Source organism: Peromyscus leucopus, chromosome 8b, assembly GCF_004664715.2.
Source record: "Peromyscus leucopus breed LL Stock chromosome 8b, UCI_PerLeu_2.1, whole genome shotgun sequence".
Classification (NCBI taxonomy): domain Eukaryota; kingdom Metazoa; phylum Chordata; class Mammalia; order Rodentia; family Cricetidae; genus Peromyscus; species Peromyscus leucopus.
This window is the reverse complement of record NC_051086.1, coordinates 67,755,636-67,783,128: the sequence shown is the minus strand read 5'-3', so window position 1 is coordinate 67,783,128 and position 27,493 is coordinate 67,755,636. Positions and strand designations below refer to the sequence as shown.

General features: G+C 45.1%; 1 protein-coding gene across 1 annotated transcript in view; it reads left to right on the top strand.

Annotated features, from left to right (window-relative positions):
• The window catches only part of Aatf (apoptosis antagonizing transcription factor), a 118,002-nt gene extending 92,242 nt beyond the window's left edge, over positions 1 to 25,760 (top strand). Inside the window, exon 12 of the mRNA XM_028890511.2 lies at positions 25,301 to 25,760. Within this exon, the coding sequence (XP_028746344.1) occupies positions 25,301 to 25,364 (64 nt within the window). The 3' untranslated portion in view covers positions 25,365 to 25,760. The remainder of the gene's footprint in view (positions 1 to 25,300) is intronic.
• Positions 25,761 to 27,493: the final 1,733 nt, after the last annotated feature.

Sequence of the window (27,493 nt, the reverse complement as noted above, 5' to 3'; positions counted from 1 at the left end):
GCATTTTATTCTAATGAAGAGAGTCCCCTTCCTTGTATTTATTTACCATTGAGTGATTCATTTATAGCAACATGGACTCCTGCTTTCCTGTCTTACTCAATGAATCATTTATTTTGATATTAAAACTGTATAGGTTGGTGGAAGCTCCTCCATGCTGACGTGTATCTGTTTATTATGACCCCAACATTCTTTATTTCCTTATTCTTTGGCACTTTTTTGTTTGGTGGTTTGTTTTTAGGTAAGGGGTCTCACTACATATCCCTGGCTGGCTTTTAACTCTCTATAGACTGGCCTCCACCATGCTGGGCCTTTCATAGCTTTTCTAATACCTTCCTTGTACTTGCTCTGGAATTGTTTTTTCTTTTTTTGTTTGTTTTTGACTTTTGGTTTTTGTTTTGTTGTTGTTGTTGTTGTTTTTCAAGACAGGGTTTCTCTGTGTATCCCTGGCTATCCTGAACTTATTCTGTAGACGAGACTGGCCTCAAACTCATAGAGTTTGCCTGCCTCTGCCTCCCAAGTGCTGGGATTAAAGGCGTGCACCAGCACTGCCTGGCCTGTGAGCATTTTGTTGTCATTAAAATACTTTTTAAAATTCAAATGTCTATAATATTTTTATATCATTTAGCCATTGACTGACTAGTAGACACATTATTTTTATCACAAATAATGCTGCGGTAATCTTTTTAGTGTAAACATTTGCCAAATGAAGTCACTGGTTAACTGTAGGTTGACCTGGCTTTGCCAGATGTCTCTCAAGTCACATGTAGCCCTTAGACTTGCTACCAAACCTCATCAGATCATTTGCCTCTTGCCTGTGAAATCAGATCTATGGATATAGGCAAACATAGTTGCCTGTGGATAATCCTTGTGGATACACTTGTATCAGTTTTATGACCACATTTTCTCAAGTGCTTTAGAAGTGGCTGCCTAGTTATAGTTGCCTTTTTAGTGGTTTTTTGATCTAGTTATTTGAAAGTTCCAAAGTAAAAGCTGAGCGTTGTTATTCACACCTTTAATCCCAGCTCTTCAGAGGTAGTGGTGGAAGGATCAAGAATTCAGGGGGATGGGGAAACCAGTGAAGAGATGCTTAGTGGTTGGAAGTATGTACTGCTTTTCCAGAAGACTTGAGTTCAATTCCTGCTTGAAGGAGATCCAACTCGTCCAGCCTCTTCAGGCACCTGCATTCACATGCCCATACCTGCACACAAGACACACACACATACACATAATTTTAAAAAATGAAAGCAAGCCTAAAAAAAAAGAAAGAGAGAGAGAGAGAAAGAGAAAGGAAAGAAATGACTCAGTGCTTTAGAGGACCCAGTTAGATTCCCAGCACCCACATGGTGACTGACAACTGTTTGTTACTTCCAGGGATTTTGACACCCTCTTACTGCTTCTGTGAGCACAAGCACGTATGTGGTACACATACATATATGCAGACAAAACACTTGTACACGTAAAATCAAAATAATGGCTTAAAAAATTCATGGTGAGGTCTGAGTGATGACTCAGTGGTTCAGTATGTTTATTCTTCTTGCAGAGATCCTCAGCTTGGTCCCTAGCACCAGGTTGGATGGCTCTCCAACTGCCTGTAATTCTAGCTTCAGGGGATCCCGTGTTCTTTTCTGACCTCCATGGGCATCTATGTGCATAATACACACATGCACAAATAAAAATAGTAATTTTTTTTTTTAAAGGAGAGGGCTGGAGAGATGGCTCAGCAGGTAAGATCACATACTACTCTTGCAGGTGGTTCCTAGCACCTGCATCAGGTGGTTCACAACCATCCATAACGCTAACTCTAGCTCCAGTGGTTCTGATCCCTCTGGCCTTTAAGGGCATCTGCACTCAGATCTGTATATCCACGCACGCACGCACGCACAAAACTAAAATAACAAATCTTAAAAAAAAAAAAAACTATTCAAGGCCATTTTCAGCTACATAGTGAGTCAGCCTGAGTTACACGAGACCATGTCTCAAAAATTGAGAAGTAAATTGTGTTTTTGTTGTCCTGTCTGAATAACATGGAAAAATGTATTAATAAGAAAGCTAGGTGTTATTTTGGAATCAGGTTTCTTCTGAGTAGCCCAGACTAGCCATTAATTTAAAATTATCCTGCCTCTACCTCCTGAATACTAGGATTACAGGGATGTACCACTGTACCAGCTTGGGGTTATATTATTAACTCAGGCAGCAAATGAATAGTAATGAATTCTTTTGAATACATTACTGTGGAACCATTTAGAGTCCAGTTTTCCACTTCTTAGTTGGGAACTCTCTTTTCTTTCCCTCTCTCCTTCCTTTTGGAATTTCTCCCCCCTCCTTCTTCCATCCTCCCTCCTCTTTCCCTACCTGCCTGCCTGCTTGCCTCCCCTCCTTCCTCCTTGCTCTTCATTTCTTCCTTTTCCTTTCTTTTCTTTACAAGCTCTTATTCATCACACACTGACTTCAAACTTGCTATATGGCAGAGGATGACGTTGAACTTTAGATCCTCCTGCCTCCACTTCCTGAGTGCTGAGATTATAGGTATGCGCTACTGTGCATTTTTTGTTTGGTGCTGGAGATTGAACCCAAGGTTTCATGCGTGTTAGGTAACTACCATACCAACTGAACTGAATGTCTAGCTCTGGATCTTTTTTATATTATCTAGTACCCCAGAGGTTCTTTGTTTCTCAGAATCTTAGCTATACTTATCCTTTTTGATGATGTATTACATGCTACACTTACAAATTATTTGAAAAGCCAGGCATGGTGATACTTACCCATAATCCCAGCACTTGAAAAGCCGAGCCAAGAAGATCAAAAATTCAAGGCCAGTCCGTCCCATATAATGAGACCCTCATCTCAAACCAATTCCCACAAAAAAAGTGTTGAGAATAGTGCAACAGAATTACTTGATACTGGATGCCTAAGAAGCACAGGGACTGATTGCAGAACAAGTCAGTCTGGGTTCTTCCTGGAACCAGTGATGCTAGAGCGTCTTGGTCTCCCCCGATCCTTGTGATCCAAAGATGGATTCCAGCTTTAGTCACCAAACATCTACTTGAGACAGAAGGAGGAGGAAAGAATAGTGTCAACCATATCTGTAGGCTCTTGAGTAAAAGCTTCCCCAGAATCCCTTGCAGCAGCCTTTTCTTGTATTCCCTTGACCAGGTCTATGCTTCATTGCTACCTTAGATAGAGCAGCAAAGGAGAAGGGGGTTAGGATTATGTTGTTTGGGCAGCAGACCTGTAGCACTCTCTATTTATAGCAGGATAGAGCTGTGTAGGCAAAAGTTTCTGTTCCACCAACAACTCCCAAATACTTTCCTAATTACCACACAGAAGCTTATATTAATTATAACTTTTCGGCCATTAGCTCAGGCTTATTATTGACTAGCTCTTACACTTAAATTAACCCATAATTTTTATCTATGTTTAGCCTCGTGGCTTGGTACCTTTTCTCAGTTTGGCATTTTCATCTTCCTCTGCATCTGACTAGCGACTCCTGACTCTGCCCTTCCTCTTCTCAGCATTCTCCTAATCTGCTTGCCCCGCCTACACTTCCTGCCTGGCTACTGGCCAATCAGCATTTTATTAAACCAACTCGAGTGACAAATCTTTATTGCGTACAAGAGCATTCTCCCACAGCAAGGATGTTTTGTTGTTGTTGGATACTAATTAGCAGCATCCTTCTCCAGTTGATTAGCTTCATGATAAGGAAGTTGACAATGGTCTTGTGGCTGGCAAACTGAGCATTTGTGTTTTGCTGTTTTGTTATTTTTTGAGACAAGCTCTGTATTGTAGCCCAGCCTGTCCTGGAAAGGCTGCTGTGGGACTCACTATATAGACCAGGCTGGCCTTGAACTCAGCTCTGCCTGCTTCTGCCTCCTGAGTGCTGGGGTCAAAGGTCTTCACCATCATACCCCAAACTGAGCATGTGTGTTTTCTCACAGGGCAGTCATTCATATTGTGTTTCCTGAGGGTGAAGTGTTCATCCATCTCTCTGCTATGTCTTTGTCCTCTGAACGAACTAGATGAACTATGAGTGTTGTAAGTGGGTATTAGCCTTTTCTGCTTCTGGTATCAAAACTTCCAGGGCTGGTAGTTATTGGTACTTTATCTTAAGGAAGGAAAGAATAGTAACATGACCACATTTATGAGTTTTGTTTTGTTCATTTGAGACAGTGTTTTGCTATGTATCTCATGCTGGACTTGAACTCATACTCTTCCTCCATCAGCCTCCTGAGTGCTGGGATTGCAGGTGTATGCCACCATGATCGGCTCCTTTGTTTTTTTTCAGTGGGAAACTAAAGTGAAAGTAATATAGTACAGCCAGTACTCTGTCACCGTAGGTTTTGTATCTAGAGTCAGCCAACCCTCCATTGAAAAATATTTAGAAAGAGGGCACTGGGGAGATTATACAGAAAGCATGAGGACTTCAGTTGGAATCCCCAGAACCCAAGTAAATCCTGGTGCAGTAGTGTGCATCTTTGCATCCGTAGTCCAGTTCACTTTCAGTGAGTTAGGAGATGGGGACAACAGAATCCCTACAAGCGTAATGGGCCAGCTAGCCTGGAGTACACAGCAGTGAACAAGAGACCTTGTCTAATACAAGGTGGACAGAGCTAGCAAGATGGCTTAGTGGGTAAAGGCTCTTGCAACCAAGATTGATGATAGGAGTTTGACCCCTGGGTTCCACATGGTAGAAGAAGAGAATTGACTTCTGAACGTCTTCCTCTGACCTCACAAACATACCCACATACAATAAATAAGTATAAAAAGTTTGAAATAAAAATAGAACAAGGTGGAAGGCAAGGACTGACACACCCAAGGTTGTCCTCTGACTTCCACGTGGATGTTGTGGCATGCATGTGCCTGCACTCACAGACATGACTTTTGTGCTCACACATACACATACATGCACAAACATAAGAAAAGATTTAATGAAAGAAAAATTGTGTATGGGTTTGGAGATGTAGCTCAGCTGTGGAGCACTTGCCTAGTGTGCCTAAGTTTGTGGGTATGATCCCAGAACCACTGAAAAGGGATGGAAGGGGGCGGTGAGCGAGGGAGGACAGTTGTGTATGTATTGAACATGCTTTTCCATGGCATTACCTCTAAACGTTACAGTAAACGATGACTACATAGCTCATGTAATACATACTGAATTCCATAGTTGAGTAGAGATGCTTGAATCTAGTGGTTGGCAGGAGTTTATGCAAATGTTATACTGTTTGATACAGAACTGAAGCCTGTGCAGATGTTGGTATTGGTAGGGAGACAGTCGTCATTGTAATGCTGGGTTCTGGTGTCTTAGGGGAAGGGGAGGCATCTTGAAGCCAGTCTGCCATGTGTACTAAGGGGCCATGCAGTACTATGGCATTCATGCAGTAACATTCTGTGTCTCATTTTTATGCCACGATGGGAAATGTTCACGGTTGTTTAAATGCCACTGTCTCCTCAGACTGCCTTTCTTCAAGTGAACAGTTTGGGTTTTGCTAACTTACAGATAAATCATTCTTGCCATGAGTGTGAGAGAACAGAGATTTAAACAATGTTTTTGTTTGCTTGCTTGTTTGCTTGCTTGTTTGTTTCTGATTTTAAGTTAGAGAAGGACATTATAAGCATGATGCAGGGACCAAAATTCATATAGGTCCCACTGAGAAAGACATCAGAAACAAGGTTCATAGGCAGATGACAAACAGAAGAAGTCAGATATCCAGGGTATCTAACACTCTCACACAGACATACATACAGGCCAAACACCAGTGCACATAAATTAATTTTTTTTTTTTTTTTTTTTTTGGTTTTTCGAGACAGGGTTTCTCTGTGTAGCTTTGCGCCTTTCCTGGAGCTCATTTGGTAGCCCAGGCTGGCCTCGAACTCACAGAGATCCACCTGGCTCTGCCTCCCGAGTGCTGGGATTAAAGGCGTGCACCCCCAACGCCCGGCAATAAATTAATTTTTAAAAAGTGTGTGTGTGTGTGTGTGTGTAGCTTTTGATGAAATTATAAGCAATTATTGAGAAAGAAATGGAGTTGTATAACATAACACTCAGTGGGAAAGGCCTACAAAACACTTACCATATTATAATTCTATTTCTGAGTTAACAAGATAAACAAGTTGAGTCTCCATTATTCAAAATAATGAACCAGAAGATTCTGGTACTCAAAGTTTCAGATTTCAGGGGCTAGGATGCATCTTACTGGTACAGCCCTTGCCTAGCATCCCTGAAGGTTCAGTTCACAGCACTACGAAACCAGAACAAAGCAAAAGTTTAAGGCTTTCATATTGGTGGTGCCCAACATTTGTAAAGCAGCACCACCCACATGGTGGTTGATAACTATTTGAAACTCCATTTGCAGAATATCCAGTGCCTTCTTTTGAACTCCACCAGTGTTAGGCATGCAGTGTGAACTTTCACATAGTGTACATACATACATGCAGGCAAAACACACATAAAATAAAATGAAAAAATTAAAATGTAAAAGTTAAAAAGCACTAAGCAGGCATATGGTATCCTCCTGTGTCTGTATCTCAGTGTGTGAACGAATGGAGAGTGTCTCCGCAGTGATTAGCAGTGGGGAAGGGACAGGATGACAAGGAGTGAAGAGACCAGCAGTGCGGTAGTTCTCCTGCCTCTCGGCTATCCCTAACCTACTCCACAGAGAACTCATGCTGTCTCTTATTAGGAGGTGAGAAGCCTTTGATGTTTATCGATGGGGGCTGGAGGGGAATTAAGTGATACTTTTACTCTATTGTGTGTCTGTAGTATTTGAATTTTCTACAGCTTTGTATCAACAGCAAAAAAGCTATTTTCAATTTTGAAATTCCATATGTGAACTATGAAGGCAATAGGAAGGTTCTGATATTCCTCTGTTGGAGTATGCAAAGTGAAAGATAGTCTCTCCTTGGTGGTTTCTGCCCTAAACTGACTTTGTGGCACCTAGCTCCTTGTTTTCAAACTCCCTCCCTAACTGTGGTATAATGTAGGTAGGTAACACTGAACTCCCTGAGCTCTGGATGTTTTGTTCCTAGAAGCAGCTCCCCCACAGTTCTGAGTTGATCCAGGTCTGGGGGTTGCCTTCATCTCTCTGCAGGTGTTCCTTGGCTCCAGGTTATTGTTTGCAAATAAACCTAACTTGGATTCATACCCAGTGGATTTGGGGGCTCATCCTTGACTCCCATATCCCTGTCCAGTTTGAGCTCAATAAATTTGGATTGGATGGATTGGACTGAAATGGGAATGTAGTCGGTCATTAAGAGAAAGAGCTCTGGAACACAGGGAGGGCAGTGTGGCAGCCCCGTCTCCATCTTGTCTCCTGTGGAGTGTTCTTTAGTTAGTTAATTCTTGCTGATACAAATTCTTTTCTCATACTAGGGATTTTTGTCTTCAAGTGATCTATTTAAAAAAAGAAAAAAAAAAAACCTTTTTAAATGAAAAGTAGCCCAGCTGAGTTCTTGTGTCGCCCACCATACTTCCCTTTGGGCGAGGTTCCCTTTGGATCCTGGGTTAAGTGCTTTCAGGGCACTTTTGTGAGTGAAAGTCTCATGTGACCCTGATGCGGCCTACGTCCAGTAAATGTGCACTCCACCTCTGAGGGAGACACATGTGTCTGGCACACATTTCCAGAACTGAAAGAATTTTTGCATGTTTGCACAAGGGTTACCATGTGCCTGAAAACATTGGCTTTACCACACTCTGCACGGAGCAACTCTGGTTTGCCTGCCCAAGACAGGAAGTCCTGTGTGTCTGTAGAGATAAGCTAGCAGTGACCTGAGAACAGGCATGGGCTGCTAGTCTGCACAGTTCTCATTTTCCTTTCTGACTTATGGGCAGAGGTCTTTCTAAGCTGGTCAAGGATTTTGAGAAGCAGAGCTCTCACCTGGTCTGAGTACTGACCCAGGGAGTATATGGTGGTCAGTAAACTTCCATGACTTTCCTCTGCTGCTGCTGCTGCTGCTGCTGCTGCTGCTGCTGCTGCTGCTGCTGCTGCTGCTGCTGCTGGCAAGGCGATGGGAGATGGGGAGATCAGCTGCCTTTTGCTGTCTCTGTTGGCACTTGAGGCTGACTTGAAAGGTGTGAGGTCTTGTCATGTGTGGTACAGGTAGAAGTCAGTCCTGTGCCTTGGCAAGACCCTAAGACTTGCTGAGAAGGAGTCTGTGGCTGAGCTGCACTGACTGGTTTCTGCCTTTGGCAGGGACAGTGGGTCTCAGCATTACAGTCAGCTGGATACAGGCCAGAGAAAAGTGGTGTGACTGCATTTGTTGCCACTTTTAAGAGGGTTCTCCCGCCAGATTGATTCTAGCACTGACCCTTATAAATGAGGTGATAGCCTTGTTCTGTGTCACTTTCTTCCTCTTATTACAAACATAATGGCAACCTAAGCGTTGAGAATTGTTCCTTTGCAACAGAATAAACAAATAAACAAACAAAAAACAAGTTCTTAGTAGGAACCGCAGCCTCATCCTTTCCTCCTTAATAAAACATCACCTTTCTCACTTATATAAAGCTACTGGCCTTAAAAAGAACAAGGAGAGGAAGGACCCTTTAATGATAAGTACTGTGTACTGAACACATTATTGTTTTACATCCAGAGTTTAAGAAATGTACAAATGTAAGCCCCTCTTGTAAAGTGCTTTGTCAACATCATAGCCATGTTGCTCCTGAGGTGCCTTAGTATAATAGAATTCCTACAGGCAATTTGTCTTCAGCTTGCCGTTTTTGTGTATGGGTCTGCAGCCTACATGCAGGCATGTTCTACCACTCTCCTGTCTTGTCCCCAAGGCAGTCCTGTCCCCAGCCTGTACCAGCTTTCTTAAAGCTTCCCTGCCTGCTGTGCTGCTTGTATTCGCTAGAAGCGGGCACTGGTCTTGATGAGCTCGTGTGCTGTAGCTCGCATGGCATTGAGAGCTCATCTGCTCATGACCCCCAGGAAACACCTTACAGATTTTCTGTTGGGTAAGAATTTCAGGCAAGAATGGTTAAAATACAGATGTTTTCTCTGAGGCTGCTTATCTCCTAAGAAGACACAGGTTATTCTGACAGGTGAAGCAAGTCTGGGCAGATATGCAACACTGATCTAATCAGCAGAACAAGAGCCCTGCTCTAACTGGTGCTGCCTTTTCCCAGTGTCATTAAAGGCTCCCATTACTCTTTTATTAGTCGCTCCCTCTCTTCCTTATCAGATTGCAGAGCAAACATAACTCACGGCAGTGATTTGATCTCTGTTAAAGAGGATTACAGCTTTGCATTAACTCGGATTGACATAGTTTATAATTCACTTGTTGATACTCAGGGGGTGTTGCCACGTGCCTGACCTCCCTCAGCAGTGCTGGAGGGAAAGGACCCCCATATATCATCATTAAAGATGGCACCCAGCACAGACAGGAGATCCAGGCCTTCCTCCAGTAACAGCAGAAAGGACAAAAGGAACACTCAAGCTCAAGCCTGAGACTTGGTCCAGACTCTCAAAACTGGCTTGAAAAGAAAACATTACTGTTGGGCCTTTGCTTTTCCTGTTTGCTGCTGTTCAGCCTCCCACTCTAGAGAATTTGAACTGTCAAATTGAAGTTTGGTTCCAAGCAGGATAGAGAGTGATAAAAGTGCATCTTCTTAATCGCACTGTGGACACCAGCAGATAAATCCTTTGTTGCGGCAGTTCTTATTTCTGTAGCCACGTTTTCAGCATTTCCTCACAATTTTAAATTCCCTTTCCCCCCTCAGAGGGAATTGCATGTTCTTTAAAGTAGTTCTAGATGTTTTTCTTAAAGATTTGTTTTAAAATTATACGAGATTTTAAATGTAGTATCTTAACAGGTACTGCATTAACCATAGCTAGAGTGGCTTCCAGGTGTGTAGCTGAGTTTTCCACCTTTCTCTTGATTAGCTATTCATATATATTATTAATGTTTCTCACAGTGATCCCAGCTGACATCAGATTGCTAAGATGTGTAGACCATTTTTGTTTCTTTGTGATGTCCTTATTTGCTTTGGTTTTTCTACCCTGAGGGGTTACCCGGGTCTGATCAGCAGTGAATGGCAGTGAGGGACATCATCACATTCCACCCAGTTCTAATCAGCAGTGAATGGCAGTGAGGGACAGTGACATTCTACTCACTGAGCATCACTACTATGTCAGACCCTGAACCAGCCATCCCTCTACATTTCATTCAGCCCTTATCAGAAGGCAGTGGAATGGCTGACATTATCTACATTTTGTGATTAAAACATTAAAGCATAGAGTAATTAAATAACTTGCTCAAGTTAAAAGCAAGTTGTGAACTAGAGTGTCCCAGAGTACAGCTGCTACTGGAGAGTTTGTCTCTCACCCAAAGACAAAATTTTGACTTGCCTAGAGTAAATGTATTTGTTTTGTGTGTATTCATGCACACGCCTGGCACATATGGAGGTCAGAGGGCAACTTGTGGGAGTTGGTTCTTTCCTTTCAGCACCTGGATTCCAGGAACCAAACTCAGGTCATCAGGTCTGGAGCCTGGTGCCTTTACCAGCTGAACCACCTCAGCAGCTCCGCTTTCAGCTTTTACAAAGAATTACTTTTGTGTGTATTTTATTCAGATAAGTACATACATATCTGTATCTTTTTTCCACTTACTCTGTATTGTAAGCATTTGGTGGCCTTGTTTTTTAAAAGCGCACAGTAAGAAAATCCATTACAAGGCCTTTTTATTGTGGGGCATTATAGCTGCTTTTGCATATCTATAAGCGTACATACTATATTTGTGCTTGGCAGTCCTCCCTCCATCCCAGGAGCTGTCCTCACATCCTTTAGTTCCCTCTGACTTCTGTTAATGCACTTAGAGCTTTGTTTAATACAGAATGTTGCTCAGTGCTCTCTCCAGTTCTTGGCTCTCTGGCTTTTTTCAGTCCAAATGTCCCATCATGTAACTGTGACTGTCGGAGTGGTTACATCAGCTCTGCACAGCTCCACATTCAGCTTCTTTTATTCCCAGGAAGCAATATGTTCTTTACCTGTAGAATGAACCTAAGTTTGCCTTGTCTCCACTCCTGTGTCCTTGTCACGTATTGAAGTAGCATGCCCTCATGCCATCCTGTTTCAGGACTTTCTCTGTCCCCCTAGCCAGCTCCCAAATGACGACACCGAGACTTTTTAATTATGAAAGTTTGGCTGATAGCTTAGGCTTGTTTCTAACTAGCTCTTACAACTTAAATTAGCCCATTTCTATTAATCTCATGGGTGTTGCCTCCCCTACTGTATGTTTTGCTTGTTCTGGGTCTGGCTGGTGACTCCACTTTCTTCCCAGTTTCTCTCTGCCCTGAAAATCCTGCCCAGTGATTGGCCATTCAGCTTTTTATTAAACCAGCCCTAGTGACACATCTTCACAGTATACAAAAAGATTATCCCACAACATTCATTTCCCCCTTTTTGTCTAAATAAAAAGGAAAGGTTTTAACTCTATCATACTAAAACAATAAGAACAATTATCAGGTATTGTCTAAATAGAAAGGAAAGGTATTAACCTTAACAAATGAAACTATATACAGTAAGAATAATTATCAAGTAAGAATTATATTCACAATGTACAGTCTATTTGTATTTGGCAAATTCAGAGAAAATACTTCATTATTAATCATATCTTGGTGAGTCAAAGTTTTGTATCTAATTTATCTTCTATCATAACTAAGGAAAACAGTAACTATAACTATCTAGTCTTCAACTCCCTCGAAGACCCCAGAAGGATATAATATTAATATTGCCTGAGTAAACAGGAAGTGCAGTGCAAACCACTTCTAAAACTATAGAAATGACAGAGACATCTGGCTGCCTGAACAGTCACCCAAAGTTCCTCTGCAATGTTAGGGCATCCATCTTCAGCCTACAGGCCTAGAGTATCTGGCAGACCCTTCTGTGAAGCAGGAATTTTGAAGGACAGCCCCACCTTATCTTGGCAAAGTTCAACAGTCTTTTTCCTTTATGTCCTGTTTGTCCAGTTTGTCCAGCATAATGTCAGCAGTCAAGACAAGAACAGTTTCGTGCCCAAATGGCTAGTTGCCCATTGAAAACAAACTCCATAAAGAGTTTCTTCAATGCTCATCATCTTCTCTGAAGTAAATTGGTGCTGCCAGAAAGTATCTCCATTGTCATGAAAAGCCCTATGTTAACAAAACATTTTAAATGCCATATTGTGTGGGTCTTTGAAGTATTTGAAGACTATCTAAATATATCTGTTTAACCTTGAAAACATACTTAATATGACTACAAGTTTGGTTATTATAGATGACTACTAACCTGCATTTCTTAATTATACATTGCATTTTTAAATGAGCTGCATAAGTACAATACCCCAAACAAGAGTAGAAACATACATTCAGTATAACAAAAATAACTTTAAATTTGTATCAGCATACCAACATCCATACCAATGTTAAATATTTGAGGTTAATATTTATCTTTTTATCCTATATTCCTATATCTCGCCCCCCCCCAAATAATGACAAACATCCATAACCCATCCAATCACCAAAAACCACCCACCTTGTCTCTTGGGAATGTGGGCATTGTGTTCTGTAGACTGCTGCCTATTGTCCGAGGGGTGCTGTCATCTTTGAGGGACCCTGAGAAAATTAGGATAATGATCAAGTCCTGGCTAGAATAGTCTGTGAGGCTGGACCATCTCAGCTAGCTGTTCTGGATGCAGAACTCTGAGAAAACTGCAACAGAAGCACTCTGAGAGGCTGGGTCATTTGGGCACCTGCTTTCATTGGTGTCTGATCCCCTTGTTCTGAAAACACATAAACTTCCAAAGGTAACATACATATCTGCATTAACACAAGTATGGACTGTGCATTGTACACAAATCAGCCAAAGATGATTTTTGTGTTGATTTATCTTTGAGCAGGTAAAATATATGTCACCTGTCTTGTAGTTGTTTTAGGTTTATTTCTTTATGTCTGTAACCAAGATTTTCAGGAGGGGCAGTCTTCACTGATCAAATCTGATCTCTATCAACTTTGAACAAATCCATAGGCTTTCGTTTCCTGTGGAAACAAAAGCATAACCTTGTCCCCAAAGCAACACATTTTCTGAGTTCCATTTTAAAGTTAAGGCATTTTTAAAGTTTTTAGGCTGGTTTATTCCAGCAGTTCCTTTCACAATTCCCTGTCTCCCAGTAGCTGTTGTTTGCTTATCAGCAATCAAAAAAATTCAAAGACAACACAATAGCATACAGGATCCAGGCTCCTTGTGTATTTCCTATCTCTACGTGGTCTTATTCCTTTTTTACTACTTTACTATTTCTTTAAAGACTTTATTATTTTCAAACTATTTATTTATTCATGTGACTGTATATATCCTTTTTCTCAAGCCTGCATACATTGTTAAACATACTGTAACCTGTTTAGAGGGTTTTTTCTGTCTGAACCTGCTTTACTGCATATCTGTAATCTTTTCTGTCTACATGAGTGAAACCTTAGACTGCATAGCATGCCAGTGGCTCAAGCCTGCGGGCAGTGGCCAAGAGAGTGGCATGAGAGACTACAGAACTAAGAAGCCAAGGTTGGCTTTGTTTTTGTGTGTTTGGAACTTTTTTTTTTTTTTTTTTTTTTTTTTTTTTAAGATTTCTCAGGTCTTTGTGGAAATACATGCCCCCATGCTGGATGCCATTTGTAGCTGGTCTTTCTCTGTCCCCCAACCAGCTCTCAGATCATGACGTGGAGACATTTTTAATTATGAAAGCTTGGCTGGTGGCTTCCACTTGTTTCTAACTAGCTCTTATAACATATTTAACCCATTTCTATTAATCTATGTGCTACCACATGACTCATGACTGTTACCTCTCCTCCTGCATGTTTTGCTTGTTCTCCGTCTGACTGGAGACTCCGCTTTCTTCTTCCCAGCGTTCTCTCTGCCCTCAAAATCCTGCCTAGCTATTTGCCATTCACCTTTTTATTAAATCAATCTGAGTGACAAATCTTTGCAGTGTACAAAAAGATTATTTCACACAACCATCCAGTGTGGGACTGCATCCCAGAACACACTCCCACACTCTGCACTGTCCTTCCCTGTGGAAGTGTCCAGTTATCTGAGATCCAGGCTTTTGCCTTTCCTCTCTTACGGTATTTATTGCAGTTCGCAAAAGCACTTACTGGAGGGTTTTTCTTGCTAAAAACATTAACTCACAAGTACACAAGAGTGGCTGTTGTCAAGGTGTTAGCCCAGAATAGTATGTTTTAATCCTAATTGTATTCTGACTATTTAAAAGCATTTTTGTAGCACAGGTATTATGTGCAAGACAGTTTATTTAAGGCCTTCTGAGTTACTGTCAGCACTCTCAAAGCCAGAAGACTGACTGGAGGTGAGTATGTCCACTACAGTGCTCACGTGCGTTGTGGCCGAGATAGCTTCTCTGTGTGTCTTAGTGTTTTGTTAATGCACTCTTTATAGGTAATATTTAAACAAATGAAGTTTGTGTTTTCACACATTTGTGTGTGCCCTTGTCACTTTGCCTAGGCACAGACATTCCCATCTCTGTCTCAAATTAGCAGTGGCATGGGCTTCCTTTCCAGAATGCCTGTGAAGGCTGCTCTTAGAATTCTGTGCACAGGGGCCAGCAAGATCATTTTGAGAATAGTGCTGTAAGATGGACTCCATTATGGAAACCTCTCTGAACTGACTCCTCCTGTCCTACATGACTCTACAGGTCTGTATTCTGGATCCATTACCACCGTGTCTCCTTCTAGTTATGTCCATTCTAGAACATTGTCCTGCTGGTCCCCACCTGGTTACTTTAGTCATAGCTTACAGTCATGTTGGAAAAACCTCCTGAGATGAGAGGTCCAATATTGGGGATCTTTGACACTCAGCCTTTGTTTAGAGTGTGTTTGAGGTCATTTTTACTTGGGTCAACCTAGGGGAAAGATCCTCTAAAAATGCTCATTTTCCATCAAAAGTATTCTACTTTTTCTTGTGACTATTATGACTGGTGTTTATGCCAGGTTGGGTGTCTGGTGACCTACTACAAATTACTGGTTATTGTAGAAACATGGTGAGCTCCAGCAGGACTCTGGATGACTAGTGGAAGCTAGGCTGCTTTTAGAATTGTCCCATTTAAGAAGAAAACAGTAGTAGAACGGATTCCATTTGTGCATCAGGAAGGCATCATAAACCTCGTTACCTCCTGTTGGTATGAAAAGAAAGTCTTGCTGAGTGGTGGTGCATGCCTTTAATCCTAGCACTTGGGAGGCAGAAGCAGGCAAATCTCTGTGAGTTCAAGACCAGCCTGGTCTACAGATTGAGTTCCAGGACAGCCAAGGCTGTTACACAGAGAAACCCTGTCTCAAAAAAAAGAAGAAAAAGAAAAGAAAAGAAAGCAAGCCTAGAAAAATGGCTTCCACCGGGCAGTGGTGGCACACGCTTTTAATCCCAGCACTTGGGAGGCAGAGCCAGGTGGATCTCTGTGAGTTCGAGGCCATCCTGGGCTACAGAGTGAGTTCCAGGAAAGGCGCAAAGCTACACAGAGAAACTCTGTCTCAAACACACACACACACACACACACACAGAAAAAAAAAAGAAAAGAAAAAGGGCTTCTGAGTCCAGGCTGGTGTTGCTGACCACTCGTGGGGTGAGGTCTTTAAGGAGCAGCGGCCACACCTTGTATTCTGTTCACGCTCCCTCGGGAAGCAGTGCACTTTATAAACATTAACTCGTTTCACCCTCTGGGCACTTCTACTTAAAAGGTAAATAAGGCTGAAAGCTCTTTCTTCTCCAATACAGATGAGAAACACCAGTCAGGGAGGGAACTGGCTTGAGCAGAGGCTATGTTAGGTGGGGTTTAGATGGGGCTGTGGTGTTGTCCTGGGCAGTTCTCCTTGCTGCTTCTTAGGGCAGTGGGGGCTGGGCCTTTGTGTGGAGTGTGAAATGCTGCAAAGACGAGCAATTGTTCTTCAATGCTTTGTGCTCCTTTATAAGAAAGAAGAAATCAATACACATTTTCTCATACACACACATGGCAGCCCTCCACCTCTCCCGCAGCTCGATCCTGCAGGGGGAGGCCCAGCAATGCAAGCCAGCAGGATACACCAGCTTCCAGGGGAAGGCATGAAAACTCCTCATTCTGCACTTTGCAGTCAAGCTCCCCAAAGCCAGTCCTAACACTGGCTGAGGCCATCACTGCTGAGTGCAGGAGCTAGCTGGTCTAGCTGGAGGGAGACGATGCCATGCTTCGGGGGCTGAGGGTTCTTTGGGTGTGTTCTGACAAGAGGTGTACCTAGCACAGACTCTGTTCTGAACTCTCTCCTGGTTTATGGAGAAGTCCTTTGAAAGATACTGTTAGGAAATAAAAAGATAGAGGCAGCAATGTATCTTTTCAGTTATTGTACAGATAATCATAAAGCCGAGCACGGCAGCTCATGCCGTAATCCCCATAATGTAGAGGCTGAGACAGGTAGATCACTGTAAATTCAAGGCCAGCTTGGACTACACAGTGATGAGCCTATCTGAAGTTACAGTCTTCTTCCATTGTTATTTTAAAAGTCGACATTGATATCTGGAATTCAGTTACAGCTCCCTGCCGCCAGTAAACAGTTTACTGTAGGATATGAGTAACAGAATTTTTGCCACTGTAAACAGAGTGAGGGGTTCAGGTGACGGAATGGCCTTGCTGAGCAAGGGGGACGGACTGCAGTGGGCCCCATGCAGCTTAGCCGCTCTGGAGACTGTGAGTGTCCTTCACACAGAAGAGACCTGAGATTGAGAGCAGGTAAGTTGTCCCGATGCAGAGGAAGGTGAGAGTGGAGGCCGGAAGAGGGCTGAAAGACAAGCAGGGCACGGGGCTCAAGGAGCCTGGCCACGTGGGCCGGGTGTCCTGACGACAGGCAGCATGCTGGCTCTTCCCCAGGGAAGACAGTGTGCTGGCTGACATGACCTCCCTGGCCAGTCTCTGCATGTTCCCACTCCCGCGAGGCTGAGGTTCTGTGGAGTGATAACTGCGTCCTGTGCAGCTCCAGGCCCTGTATCCCTTGGGCCGCAGCCCTGGTGTGAATGACTGCCTCGGTACCAACTTCGCCTTCTCTGCCGCTGAGGAAGTAATTCGCATCTAAGCAGCCAACCATTCCCTGGCTTTTAACAGGAGCCATTGGAGGGGCTGCTGTGGGAACAGGGAGCTTCATCTTCCTGAAGCCAGCAGTCATGAAACCATAAACACACCAGCAGCCAACTCTATTGCCAGCACCGTGGTGGCCTGACGTTAATATTAAACATCTCCAGCAACGCAGAGTGCCCTGTGCTCCAGAATAAAAATAAATAAAAATAAGAGAAAACCTGGTTTAAAAAAAAAAAACAAAACAGTGAGGTGATTTGTCATCTTTCCTTTGTGAGGGCATTTGTCTTCTCTCACATCAAATCTGTTATAAAACAGTCAAACTGTGAAAGTAGAAATCATCCCAGGAATATGGAATAGTAATGTACAGGAGTAGCAAGGGGCAGGGCTCCTTTTGTCCAAACACGCCCCCCCCCCCACACACACACACAAGTCCAGTAAGGTAAGTTATTTTTCTCTAAAAGAACGTGAAAGACGTGAAGCTCCTGGGAGGAATGGTAGGAGTGTTGAGTAGTTCTCATCTTTGTTAATGTGCAGTGAATGTATAACTGATGTGAGGAGAACGCCTTTACAAATTCCCACCATTGTCCCTCTTCCCTCCTTCCTTCTCATCTTTTCAGGTCCTTTGTTTGGGGCCTGAACCTGTTTCTTTAAACATTTATAAATCTCGAGTCTGTCTGATCTCTAGGAGACAGGCCAGAGGCCACATGTCACCAGCTGTAATTTAGAGCTGTAGGACTAAAAGCATCTGACCTGACCGAAAGAGTGCATTGGAACAGCCTCCTCAAGTCCCCTCCAAGCTCAGGGAGGATGGTGATGAGAGCAGGCAGCCTGGGTAATTTATGGGCTCCTAGACGCCTGGGCTCCTGGTCCCCTCTGAACTGAGTCGTGTACTGCCACCTTGTGGTGGATTGGCACATATGCAGTTTGCTATCTGGAAAGCGGAACAGATTAAGAGATTACTTTGTATCCAGACTCTGGTGGTGAGTGACACTAGACAGATTCTCTGGGTTACTTACTACTTCGCTAGCTGTGATCCCATCGAATAGTTCCCAGGAAGATTTTTTTTTAAAGAAAAAAAAAAAAGACAGAAAAAAGTAGGTCTTCTGTGGGAAGTTGTGGCTTCCTTTTTCTGGTACTCGCTTCATTGTGTGGTGTGTTGTGTCTAGGGGTGCAGGGGGGTGAGTGTGTGGGAGTCTTGCTTCATTTCTGGTTTGGGCTGGGTTTTGGTGTGAACCCTGAGATCAGGAAAGAATCTGAGAGCCACCTTTGGTGGTGATAGGAGATTAAGGGAGTCTGCATTGACCTCCTTAGCTGTGCACAGGAGTCATAAGCTTTCTGCCCCATGACTTCATTGTGTTCCTGGAGCCAGCTGTGAGGTGTCAAGGCAGCCCGTCGCTGCTCACACGTGTGTGAAGGAGACACTGCTCTGTGCTCTAGAGTCTTTCTGCAGGAAGCTGCAGTTTACTCAGGCCGAGGTGAGGACCACCTATGACAGCAGGCTGCAGCCCTGGGCACCATTGCATCCTGTGCTGCAGGCCAGTGCTGTGCTCACTTTTCCTGTCTGGACTTTTAAGACCGCAAGCGGCCGTCCCTCGGTCTCATGTATCTCTGTAAAAAGCAGCAGCAGCAGCAATGCACAGCATTGCCCTCCGACCCACTCTTTCAGACAGTTAGAATGCAGACATTGCACTGGAAGAGGATCCTTTATTTGCTGCCATTGGCACAGGCCAAGGACTAATTGGAAGGCACCTTCCTGTAGGTGTTTAGAACACCTGAGCCTATTGGTTGACAGAGGAGAGGAGAGGAGAACTCTGAGGGCAGGGGATGGATGTGTTCAAAATGTGGGAGACTAGCCCAGGATGTGGCTCAGGGTTACAGCACTTGTCTGAGCTAGAGAAGGCCCTGGCTATGTTCCTAGTGTGCGTGCGCGCGCACGCACGCACGCACGCACGCACGCACGCACGCACGCGCATTGATGGAGTCCTGTTCCACTAACCTCTCTGGACTCCACCAGCAATGCTACGGTTGACACACTGCTGGGGTTGGCACAGAGGGTCTGAGAGCCTTACCTGGAAAGGCAAATTGGAGGCTTGGGGGGTTCAGACAGACTTCCAGGAGGATTTGCAGCGGCAGTGGAGAAAGCTGAGGGTCTGAAGCCGGGCAGCCTGCTGGGGGCACAGCCACCCACCTCGCTTTTGTCCTGGCTCTGGGGACAAGGGCCAGGTGCTTAGTCGTAAAATGGTAGAGTTTGATCTCCATGGTCCCTCTTAAGTGGAGTAGTTGCTGGGCGGGTGACTGGAATTGGCCACCTTTCTAATCTGACTTCTGCTGTTCCTTTGTGTCTTTTTGTTTATTTTGGTTTTTTGTTGTTGTTTTGTGGGGTTATTTCTTTTACATTTTAAAAAATGTGTTTGTATGTGTGTGAATCTGCATATTAGTGCAAGTGCCTACAGAGGTCAGAAGAGGGTTTCAGATCCCCTGAATCTGGATTTATAGGCAGTTGTGCACCACCCAAAGTGCTGGGAACCAAAGTTGGATCCTCTGCAAGAGCAATATGCACTCTTAACAGCTGAGCCATCCCTCTGGCCTCCTGTTGGGTCTTTGTGATCCTCCACAGTTAGTGAAGTTCAGGCTGGCATTCAGACATTTATTAATTTATCATACTATGTGTTAGATTTGAGGCCAAGGAATATGCATGTCTAGTATGTGCTTATAAGCTTCCAAAAGCACTAAGTAGCCGGGCGGTGGTGGTGCATGCCTTGGGTATAGGCCTGTGGATCTTGGGAGTTCAAGGCCAGCCTGGTCTACAGAAGGAGTTCCAGGACAGTCAGGGCTATACAGAGAAACCCTGTCTCAAACAAACAAAACAAAAATATGTGCAAAGTAAATTGTTGTCAGAGCACAAATATAAAAAAGTTCTGTCAGTCAGTGATCCTGTTTGGTCAGGGTACTGTAGGTACCAGTGCGCTTGTCTGTACAAATAGCTTCCACCTTGTCTATTGGAGCCTTCTTGCAAGGTTTTATTCTTGATCTGGACTTTGCTCAGCATGACACTGGTGGATTTACAGTCGTTAGTCTTATGCCTGTGTGTGCTAACACTGTCCCTGCTTCTCAGATGTATGTAGAGGGCCACGTTCAGGCCGCTGCCCTGTAGTGTGTAGTGTAGGCTCTGCAGTGCGCAGGGGAGGTAGAAAGCAGGAAGGGAAGGTTGTCCGGGGCTGTCTCTCATTGCCTGGCGCCTGAGAAGCAACAAATGAACAATTTCAAATGAATCAAAGACATGCAGATAGGTTTGGAGCTGTCTTTCTCTCTTTTTTTCCTCTCTCCTTCTGTCTCTCTCTCCCTCCCTCCTTCCCTCTCCATTTTAGACAGGTTCTTGTTATGTAGCCCAGGCCGGTCTTGAATTTGGGATCCGCTTGCCTGGGCCTCCCAAGGGCCGAGGTCACAGGCACATGCCACGATGCCTGGCTCAGATTATGCCCTTAATCAGAAAGGCAGGTGACTATGTTTCAGGGTGCGTTTGGAAGACATGACTCACTTAGAGACCATGATCTAGTTTAAAGGGTGGACAGGTTTTTCCAGGGAGCAGGGGTAGCTGCTTTCCTTGTGCTGCCCACAGGCAGCCAGGTACAGCATGGGAGGGGTGGGGTATCTTGGAGTTAGGGGTGCCCAGGCCAGAGTAGGAGGGGCATGGTCTTCCAGAAAGCAGAGAGTTCAGAGCCGGATGCTGCAAGCTACTGACCTAGCAAATTGAAAGCCCTGCACAGGCCATTTGCAGGTTTAATATGCTGCTTTCTACTGTTTGCCCAAATAGCATCATGAAAAACAGTAATCTGTGTTGAGACTGTGAGGAGTACACATGTAGAGCTGAGGGCTGTTGTGCACACACACTCATTTCACTAAGGGCCGTAAATCCTCACCCACCAGTGTTCTGCTTGCACTTCTCAGACGAAGCCAGACGCCACCACTCTCTTCCTTCAGAAGACACAGTAAGCCACGTCGTCGCTCACACATACACATACACTCTTTCTTTATGGAAAATGGCTGCTACCACATGATCATTTTTTTTCCAGAAACAGGTTTTATGATAATATAGTAAAAATATTAAATTAGAAAATGCCTCAGTAAGGGTTATAAAACCTTACTACACTAGAGATAGGTAATTATCCCCTCTGCAGCCTAAATGACAGTTTAAAAGAAATAAAAATGTTCATGCTCATTACTTGCTTTTGTAGGTTGTAATAAAGGGTGAGTTAAATTTTAATTCAAGGAAGAGCCCCTGCCATCGACCCTTCCACCCTGGGTCCAAGTCCCAGTAATTACTCTGTTGCCTGTTCTCCTGTGTAATTCCAGTGTTCGTGTGTGTTCCACAGTGGACATCGCCACCGGCCATCCAGAGCAGGGGTAGAGAGAAAGCAGGGAGGCGATCCCCATCAGAGAGTCTCCTCTTGACTCCTGGTGTGATCAGGAGCAGGCTGCTGGTTTTGAAACAATAGCTCACCAGGTACATTGTGCAGAGCTGACGGGGACCTCGGCGTCTGTTCCCCACGTACACTAGAAAACGAGAGGGAGACAGGGTTCATCTGGAGAGCTGATAGTGGATTTGTCTACGCAGACAGCTCTGGCTGGGGAGGACGCGGCAGGCAAGGCAGCAGAAGCTTCAGCGCCTCATTCTAGTGTTTTCCTGCGGTGGGTGAAAGATGTGGGTGTGTTGCCTCTTTTCAGGTATTTCTACCTCTCCCTCAGCTGACAGCAGGCTTCGCTGTCAGCGAGACTATTTGAATTTATGAGAAAACTTCACATAGGGTTGCCAAGGTGTCTCTTGGGGTATAGGCACTTGCTGCCAATCTTTAACAACCTGAATTCAATATTCTAAACCCACATGGTGGTGGGAGAGAACCAACTCCCACAAGTTGTCCTCTGAACTCCATGTGTGACCAGGCATGTGCACCCACACATCATACACACAAAAATAAAACAGAAATATCACCCACAAATATATTACATGGCAATTTAAAATGTGTGGTGGGATGTGCAAGGTCTTGTATTCTTTCTCCAGGGCTGGGCTCTGGCTTTGCCAGAGTCACTTACATGTTCAGAGTCCGGTATAACTGGAGCGGAGGTCGGGGGGGTGTCGAGGGAGAGTGTGGAAAGGGTAGGGCAGAGCCCAGCAGCTCTTGACCCTATGGTGCTCAGGGACTGCAGGGAGGCCTTGTACTGGGTGTCTAGTCTAGAGCTGGAGTGGGGGTGGGGTGGGAAGAGAGGGGGTTCAGCCTGTGTTCTCCGTAAGAGGTAGTTCCGGCTGAAGCCCCCAAGGGCAGGGTGAGGAAGATGCTGGGTTTGCTTGCAGATGTTGAGATTGGAATCATCCTTTCTTCACTCAGCCTGTTCCCCTCTACATATTTTTTAAGCTCAGGGGCCACTCAGTTTCCCAGGTTGCTTTGCCACAAGGAGCTGCACGTTGGTCAGTTTTGCGCACTGAGTGTGAAAAGATGTTCTCGTAAAACAGGTTCAACATCTCATGCTCTGCTCCTGACACAGGAGCCCTCGGTGGACAGTAACTGCTGCCTTTGGCCTGTGCACTGTGCTGCTGTTGTGGAGCAGTGGAAGCATGTGCTTAGGGGCAGTGACAGCTCTCAGTGTCGGCCACAGGGCGAGGCTGGGAGGGAGTAGAGTGGAGTAGCACTGCCTGGAAGTCAGTCCTTTGTGCCGTGAGCTCTCCTCCAGGTTCCGTTTGCTGGGCTGAAATGGCTAGAGAGCTTGTGTGTGCTGCAGATAGTCAGGCCACGGTGCAGGGGCTGAAGGGGGGCGGGCAGCTGGGCATCTGCAGGGCAGCACGCGGCTGCTCATTTGCATTTGGGGTGAGGCCTTCCACCTTTGTAGGGCTGGACTGGAGCTAGGGAACAGTGGGAATGTGTGGGGCTCAGGGCTGGTTGGAACTTTAGGATGAGGCTTCCAGCAAATTCTTGTGACTAAAATGCCGGTGATAAAGTTGGAGACCCTCTGTCACTTTCTGTCCACGGTTTCTCTGCCTGTGTAGTGGTCCCCTCGTGACAGGGCTGATCTATATCTGGCTCCTGCCATTCAGGGCTTTTCCCTCCCTCCCCTTTGATGTGGCCTTTCTGCTGGGGTTCCCCTGTAAGGTCTCTTGCTCCACAGCTACCACAGGATGAGAGCTGAAGAGCTGAGTTGGTGTCACACACAGACTGTAATCCCAGCACTGGGGGCAGAGAAGGGAGGCTACAAGTTAGAGCGCGTCAGGATCCTAGGACAAGACAATCCAGAACAGTGCAAAGATGGGGGTCCTCTCGCGTCAGGGTGGCTGCTGGGAGTTCTCGGGCAGCAAGAACACCTTCAGAAACTATTTTCATAACATGATGGCAGGCTGTTGAGAGCTAGATCTGAAGGTGTCAGTCTGGTGTGGCTTTCCCTAGGATGTGAACTCCCTGGCTCCTCAAGAGTCCTATCTTGTTCTATTTCTGGGCAGTCATAGTTCCTATGGACAGAAGTAGGTGTGGATCCTTGCCTGGGTCTCGGGGATTCACATCTTGTAGGTCTGGCCTGTTGGGGCTGTAAGCCTCCTCCTCCTTAGGGCAGCTCTGCTCACCATCCACAGAGGATGTGCTCCAGAGCCTGGTTCCCCTGGCAGGAAGGCTCCCCCGACCCATCTCATAGTCTTTACCATTTCCCAGGCTAATTCAGGTATGTTGCATATCACAGCAATGGAAGTTGTGGTCGTCATCTGCTCTAATTTTTTAAAAAGGTTTATTTTTAATTTACATGTATGTGAGATTGTGCATGTCTGAGGAGGGAATAGTTTGCCTGGAGCTAGAATTACAGATGATTGTGAACTGCCTGACGTGGGGGCAGGGAAACAAGCTGGTCTTTGAAGAGCAGCCAGTGCTCTTAACCCCTGAACCATCTCTTCAGTCCCTGTCACCGTATCTTTTATGTCCAAATTCAGCTTTAGAGTTCGACATAGTGGTGCATACCTGTAATGCCAGTATGCACAGGGCAGAGGCCGTAGGACCCAGAGTATGAATGGCGCCAGTGTCAAAAGTGTTGAGACCCTATCTCAAAACTAATGGGCTGGGGACGGCCCAGTTGATAAAGCACTTGCCATACAAATGAGGACCCAAGTTTGATCTCGGCACCCCCATAAAATCCAAGAAAGGGTGGTGCACACGTATAACCCCAGCACCAAGGAGGCAAAGACAGGAGGGTCCCTAGAGCTTATTGCCCAGACAGCCACAGGCCAGAGAAGCCCTGTCTTGGCACACAGCTGGACAGCTCCTAAGGAAAGTCCCCAACACACACACACACACACACACACACACACATGCACACACACAGGCAACTAGTTTTATTTTGTTGGTGTGTGTGTATCATATACTTGTTCACATGTATGTATTCAGGTCCCTACAGAGGTCACAGGAGGAGCCAGCCATCTTCCTCTTGCTGAACCTGGAGTGCAGTTTTTCTAGCTAGCCTGGCTGACCCGCAAGCATCAGTGACCTTCCTGTTTTCACTCTCGCCGCAAACACTGAGATTACTGAGTGCATGGCTCCGTGTAGCTTTTCACATGGGCGCTGGAGATCTGAACTCAGGCTTATACGGCAAGCATGACTTAGTGAGCCACCTCCTCAGCCCAATAATGTTAATTTTTAAAATCCAACTTTAAAAATAAACTAGCCAATTAAATTATTTCTTAGACTGAGATTAGAGAAAGGGGTATGGAAGGAAGGGAAGAACCCGGGTTCTGTTCTGGACCTCTGCACATATGATCATAATTGGAATCTTGTTGCTGGGTCATTTTCATTGTTTTTCAAGTACTGCCAAGTCCTAGAAAATGTATGAAAACTAAATTATATCCCCTACATCCCATGTCTGATTGAATCCTCTCGTTGCGTGCCAGTCTCATATATCCTATTAAAATATTCAATCTTGTTTTCTTACTTGAAGAGCCTGTCTGTAAAGGGCAAACTTATAGAAAACTCATTCCCTGGAGACAGGGTATCCAGCCACATTGGACTATTTACATATTTCACTATGCGACTGCCTGCTTCTGGGTTTCTTCTTCCCTTGTATTTGTGAATAAGTGCTCTGAGATGTGGTTCTTAATTACATGGCTCTGTTTTCAATTGAAGAAACAGATGAAGGTGTTTCCCAGCTTCTTGGTTTCTTTTTAACCTTGAAAAGTTAAGCAGCGTGTTAACCAGTTTGCTTTATTTCCTAGGACCGAGTTGTATCGATCTCTTTTCGGCCAGCTCAACCCTCCTGACATAGACCACGGAGACTGACTTCACCGTCCTCACCCCAGACTCCGACCGCCACACCAGGCCACCTGGCTGCTTCAAGGAAGACTTCACAGCACAGCACCGCCCCGGGGATCCTGGGGTGGCACTTCTCTGGGAGCAGGCACCTTATACACGGCAAAGCTCAGCCTGAGTCCTTCGACCATCACAGACACTGTCAGGGCTGGAGCCACGGCTCAGGGGTTAAGAGCACTTACTGCTCTTGCAGAGGACCCAAGTTCAGTTCCCAGAACCTACGTCCAGTGTCTCACAGCAGCCTCTAATTCCAGTTCAGGGGATGGGGACTCAGGGCCATCTTGTGGCCTCTAATCTCCAGCACTCAGATGTGTACACACCCCACACAGACATACAATTAAAATAAAGTCAATCTTTTTAAAGAAATCTGTTGTCACCATCATCACTGAGTTCTGGAGCCAGAGGGGTGGTTTAGAGTTCAATTGCACAATGACACACTTATTGGAAGGATCTGTATTCTAGTTAGATGGTCTGCTCATACACTATAAAACTCCCATTTCTTGCTGGGTGGTGGTGGTGCATGTTTTAATCAAAGGCAGGTGGATCTCTGTGAGTTTGAGGCTAGCTTGGTCTACAGAACTAGTTCCAGAACAGCCACGGCTACACAGTAAAACCCTGTCTCAAACAAAACAATAAAAATCTCCATTTCTTTCCATTCATCCCTGAATGGACACTCGGGTTGTTTCCACATCTGGACTGTTGTGAATGGTACTGATGTAACTGTTGGATCATCTGACCCTCACCCGCTGACCCTCACTGTGCTGACCCTCGCTGTGCTGACCCTCACCCGCTGACCCTCACCTGCTGGTTTCCATTCCCTTTGGTGCTTATGCAGAACAGACTGCTGAGGCAGATGGTGGTTCTGGTGTGTGTGTGTGTGTGTGTGTGTGTGTGTGCTCTGAGCATGTGTTCTGCTTCCAGCCCTTTTCAGTGTTTGGAGGAGCTTCCACCTGTGCCTCACTGTGGCCACTCTAACCCCCCCCCCCCGAAATAGTATTCAAAGACTGACTTCGCTGCTTTACCGACATTTGTCATGACTTATCTTTGGTGAAAGCCATTTTACCAGGTGGTACCTCGGTGTGGTTTTAGTGTGCACTTCCCTAATAGTCAGCTGTGCCCAGCACTCTCTAGTGAATCTCTTGGCCATTGGTTTATCTGCTTTTGAGAAGTCTAGTCTCAGTATGGATGTTTGTTCTCAATATGGATGGATGGAGAAAATGTGCACAGAGGAATTCTATTCAGCCTTAAGCCAAGAAGGGACTCTGTCCTCGGTGACAGTATGGATAAGCCTGGAGGGACAGAAAGACAAAGATCTCACCTGTAAGCAAAGTCTAAAACAGCTAACGCCCGGATGAAGAGGAGGATGGGGAGTTGTGTAGGCTGGAGGAGTGAGCTTTGAGAACCAGAATAACGTGGGGAATAAATTCCAGATGTCTCTCCACAGTGTAGCATTGGACCTGTTAAGGACTCAATTCGGCCACTTCATGCTGTGTACATCACAAATGTCACGCTTTAGACTATGGATATATAGTTAGGGTTTTTTCAACAAAAAATAACAATTGGGGGTAGAGGGTGCAGCTCATTGGTAGAGCACTTGCCCAGCATGCAGAGGTCCTCAGTTCCATCTGATTTATTTATTTTTTTGTGCATTGGTGTTTTGCCTGCATGTATGTCTGTGTGAAGACGCCAGATTCCCTGGAACTAGAGTTACAGACAGTTGTGAGCTGCCATGCAGGTGCTGGGGATTGAACCCAGGTCCTCTGGAAGAGCAACTAGTGCTCTTAACCACTGAACCATCTCTCCACCCAAAATGCTAATTATTAAATCCATAAAAGAAATACCTGTGCTGCTTTGGGCCGATGAGCACTGGCTTGGCAAGACCCTGAGAATATGGGCCCCGAAGCCCACAGCTGGCCCCTGAGGATTCCTACTTGACAGTTCACAGCTAGGGAGCCGGGAGCCGACCCTCACTTCTCTCGTTGCCTTTTCATCCCAGCACTTGGCAGGAAGAGGCAGGCAGATCTACAGAGCAAGTTCTAGGACAGCCAGGACTTTTTAGAGAGACCTCTCGAGAAAAAAGAAAAATTCCTCAGGCCTTC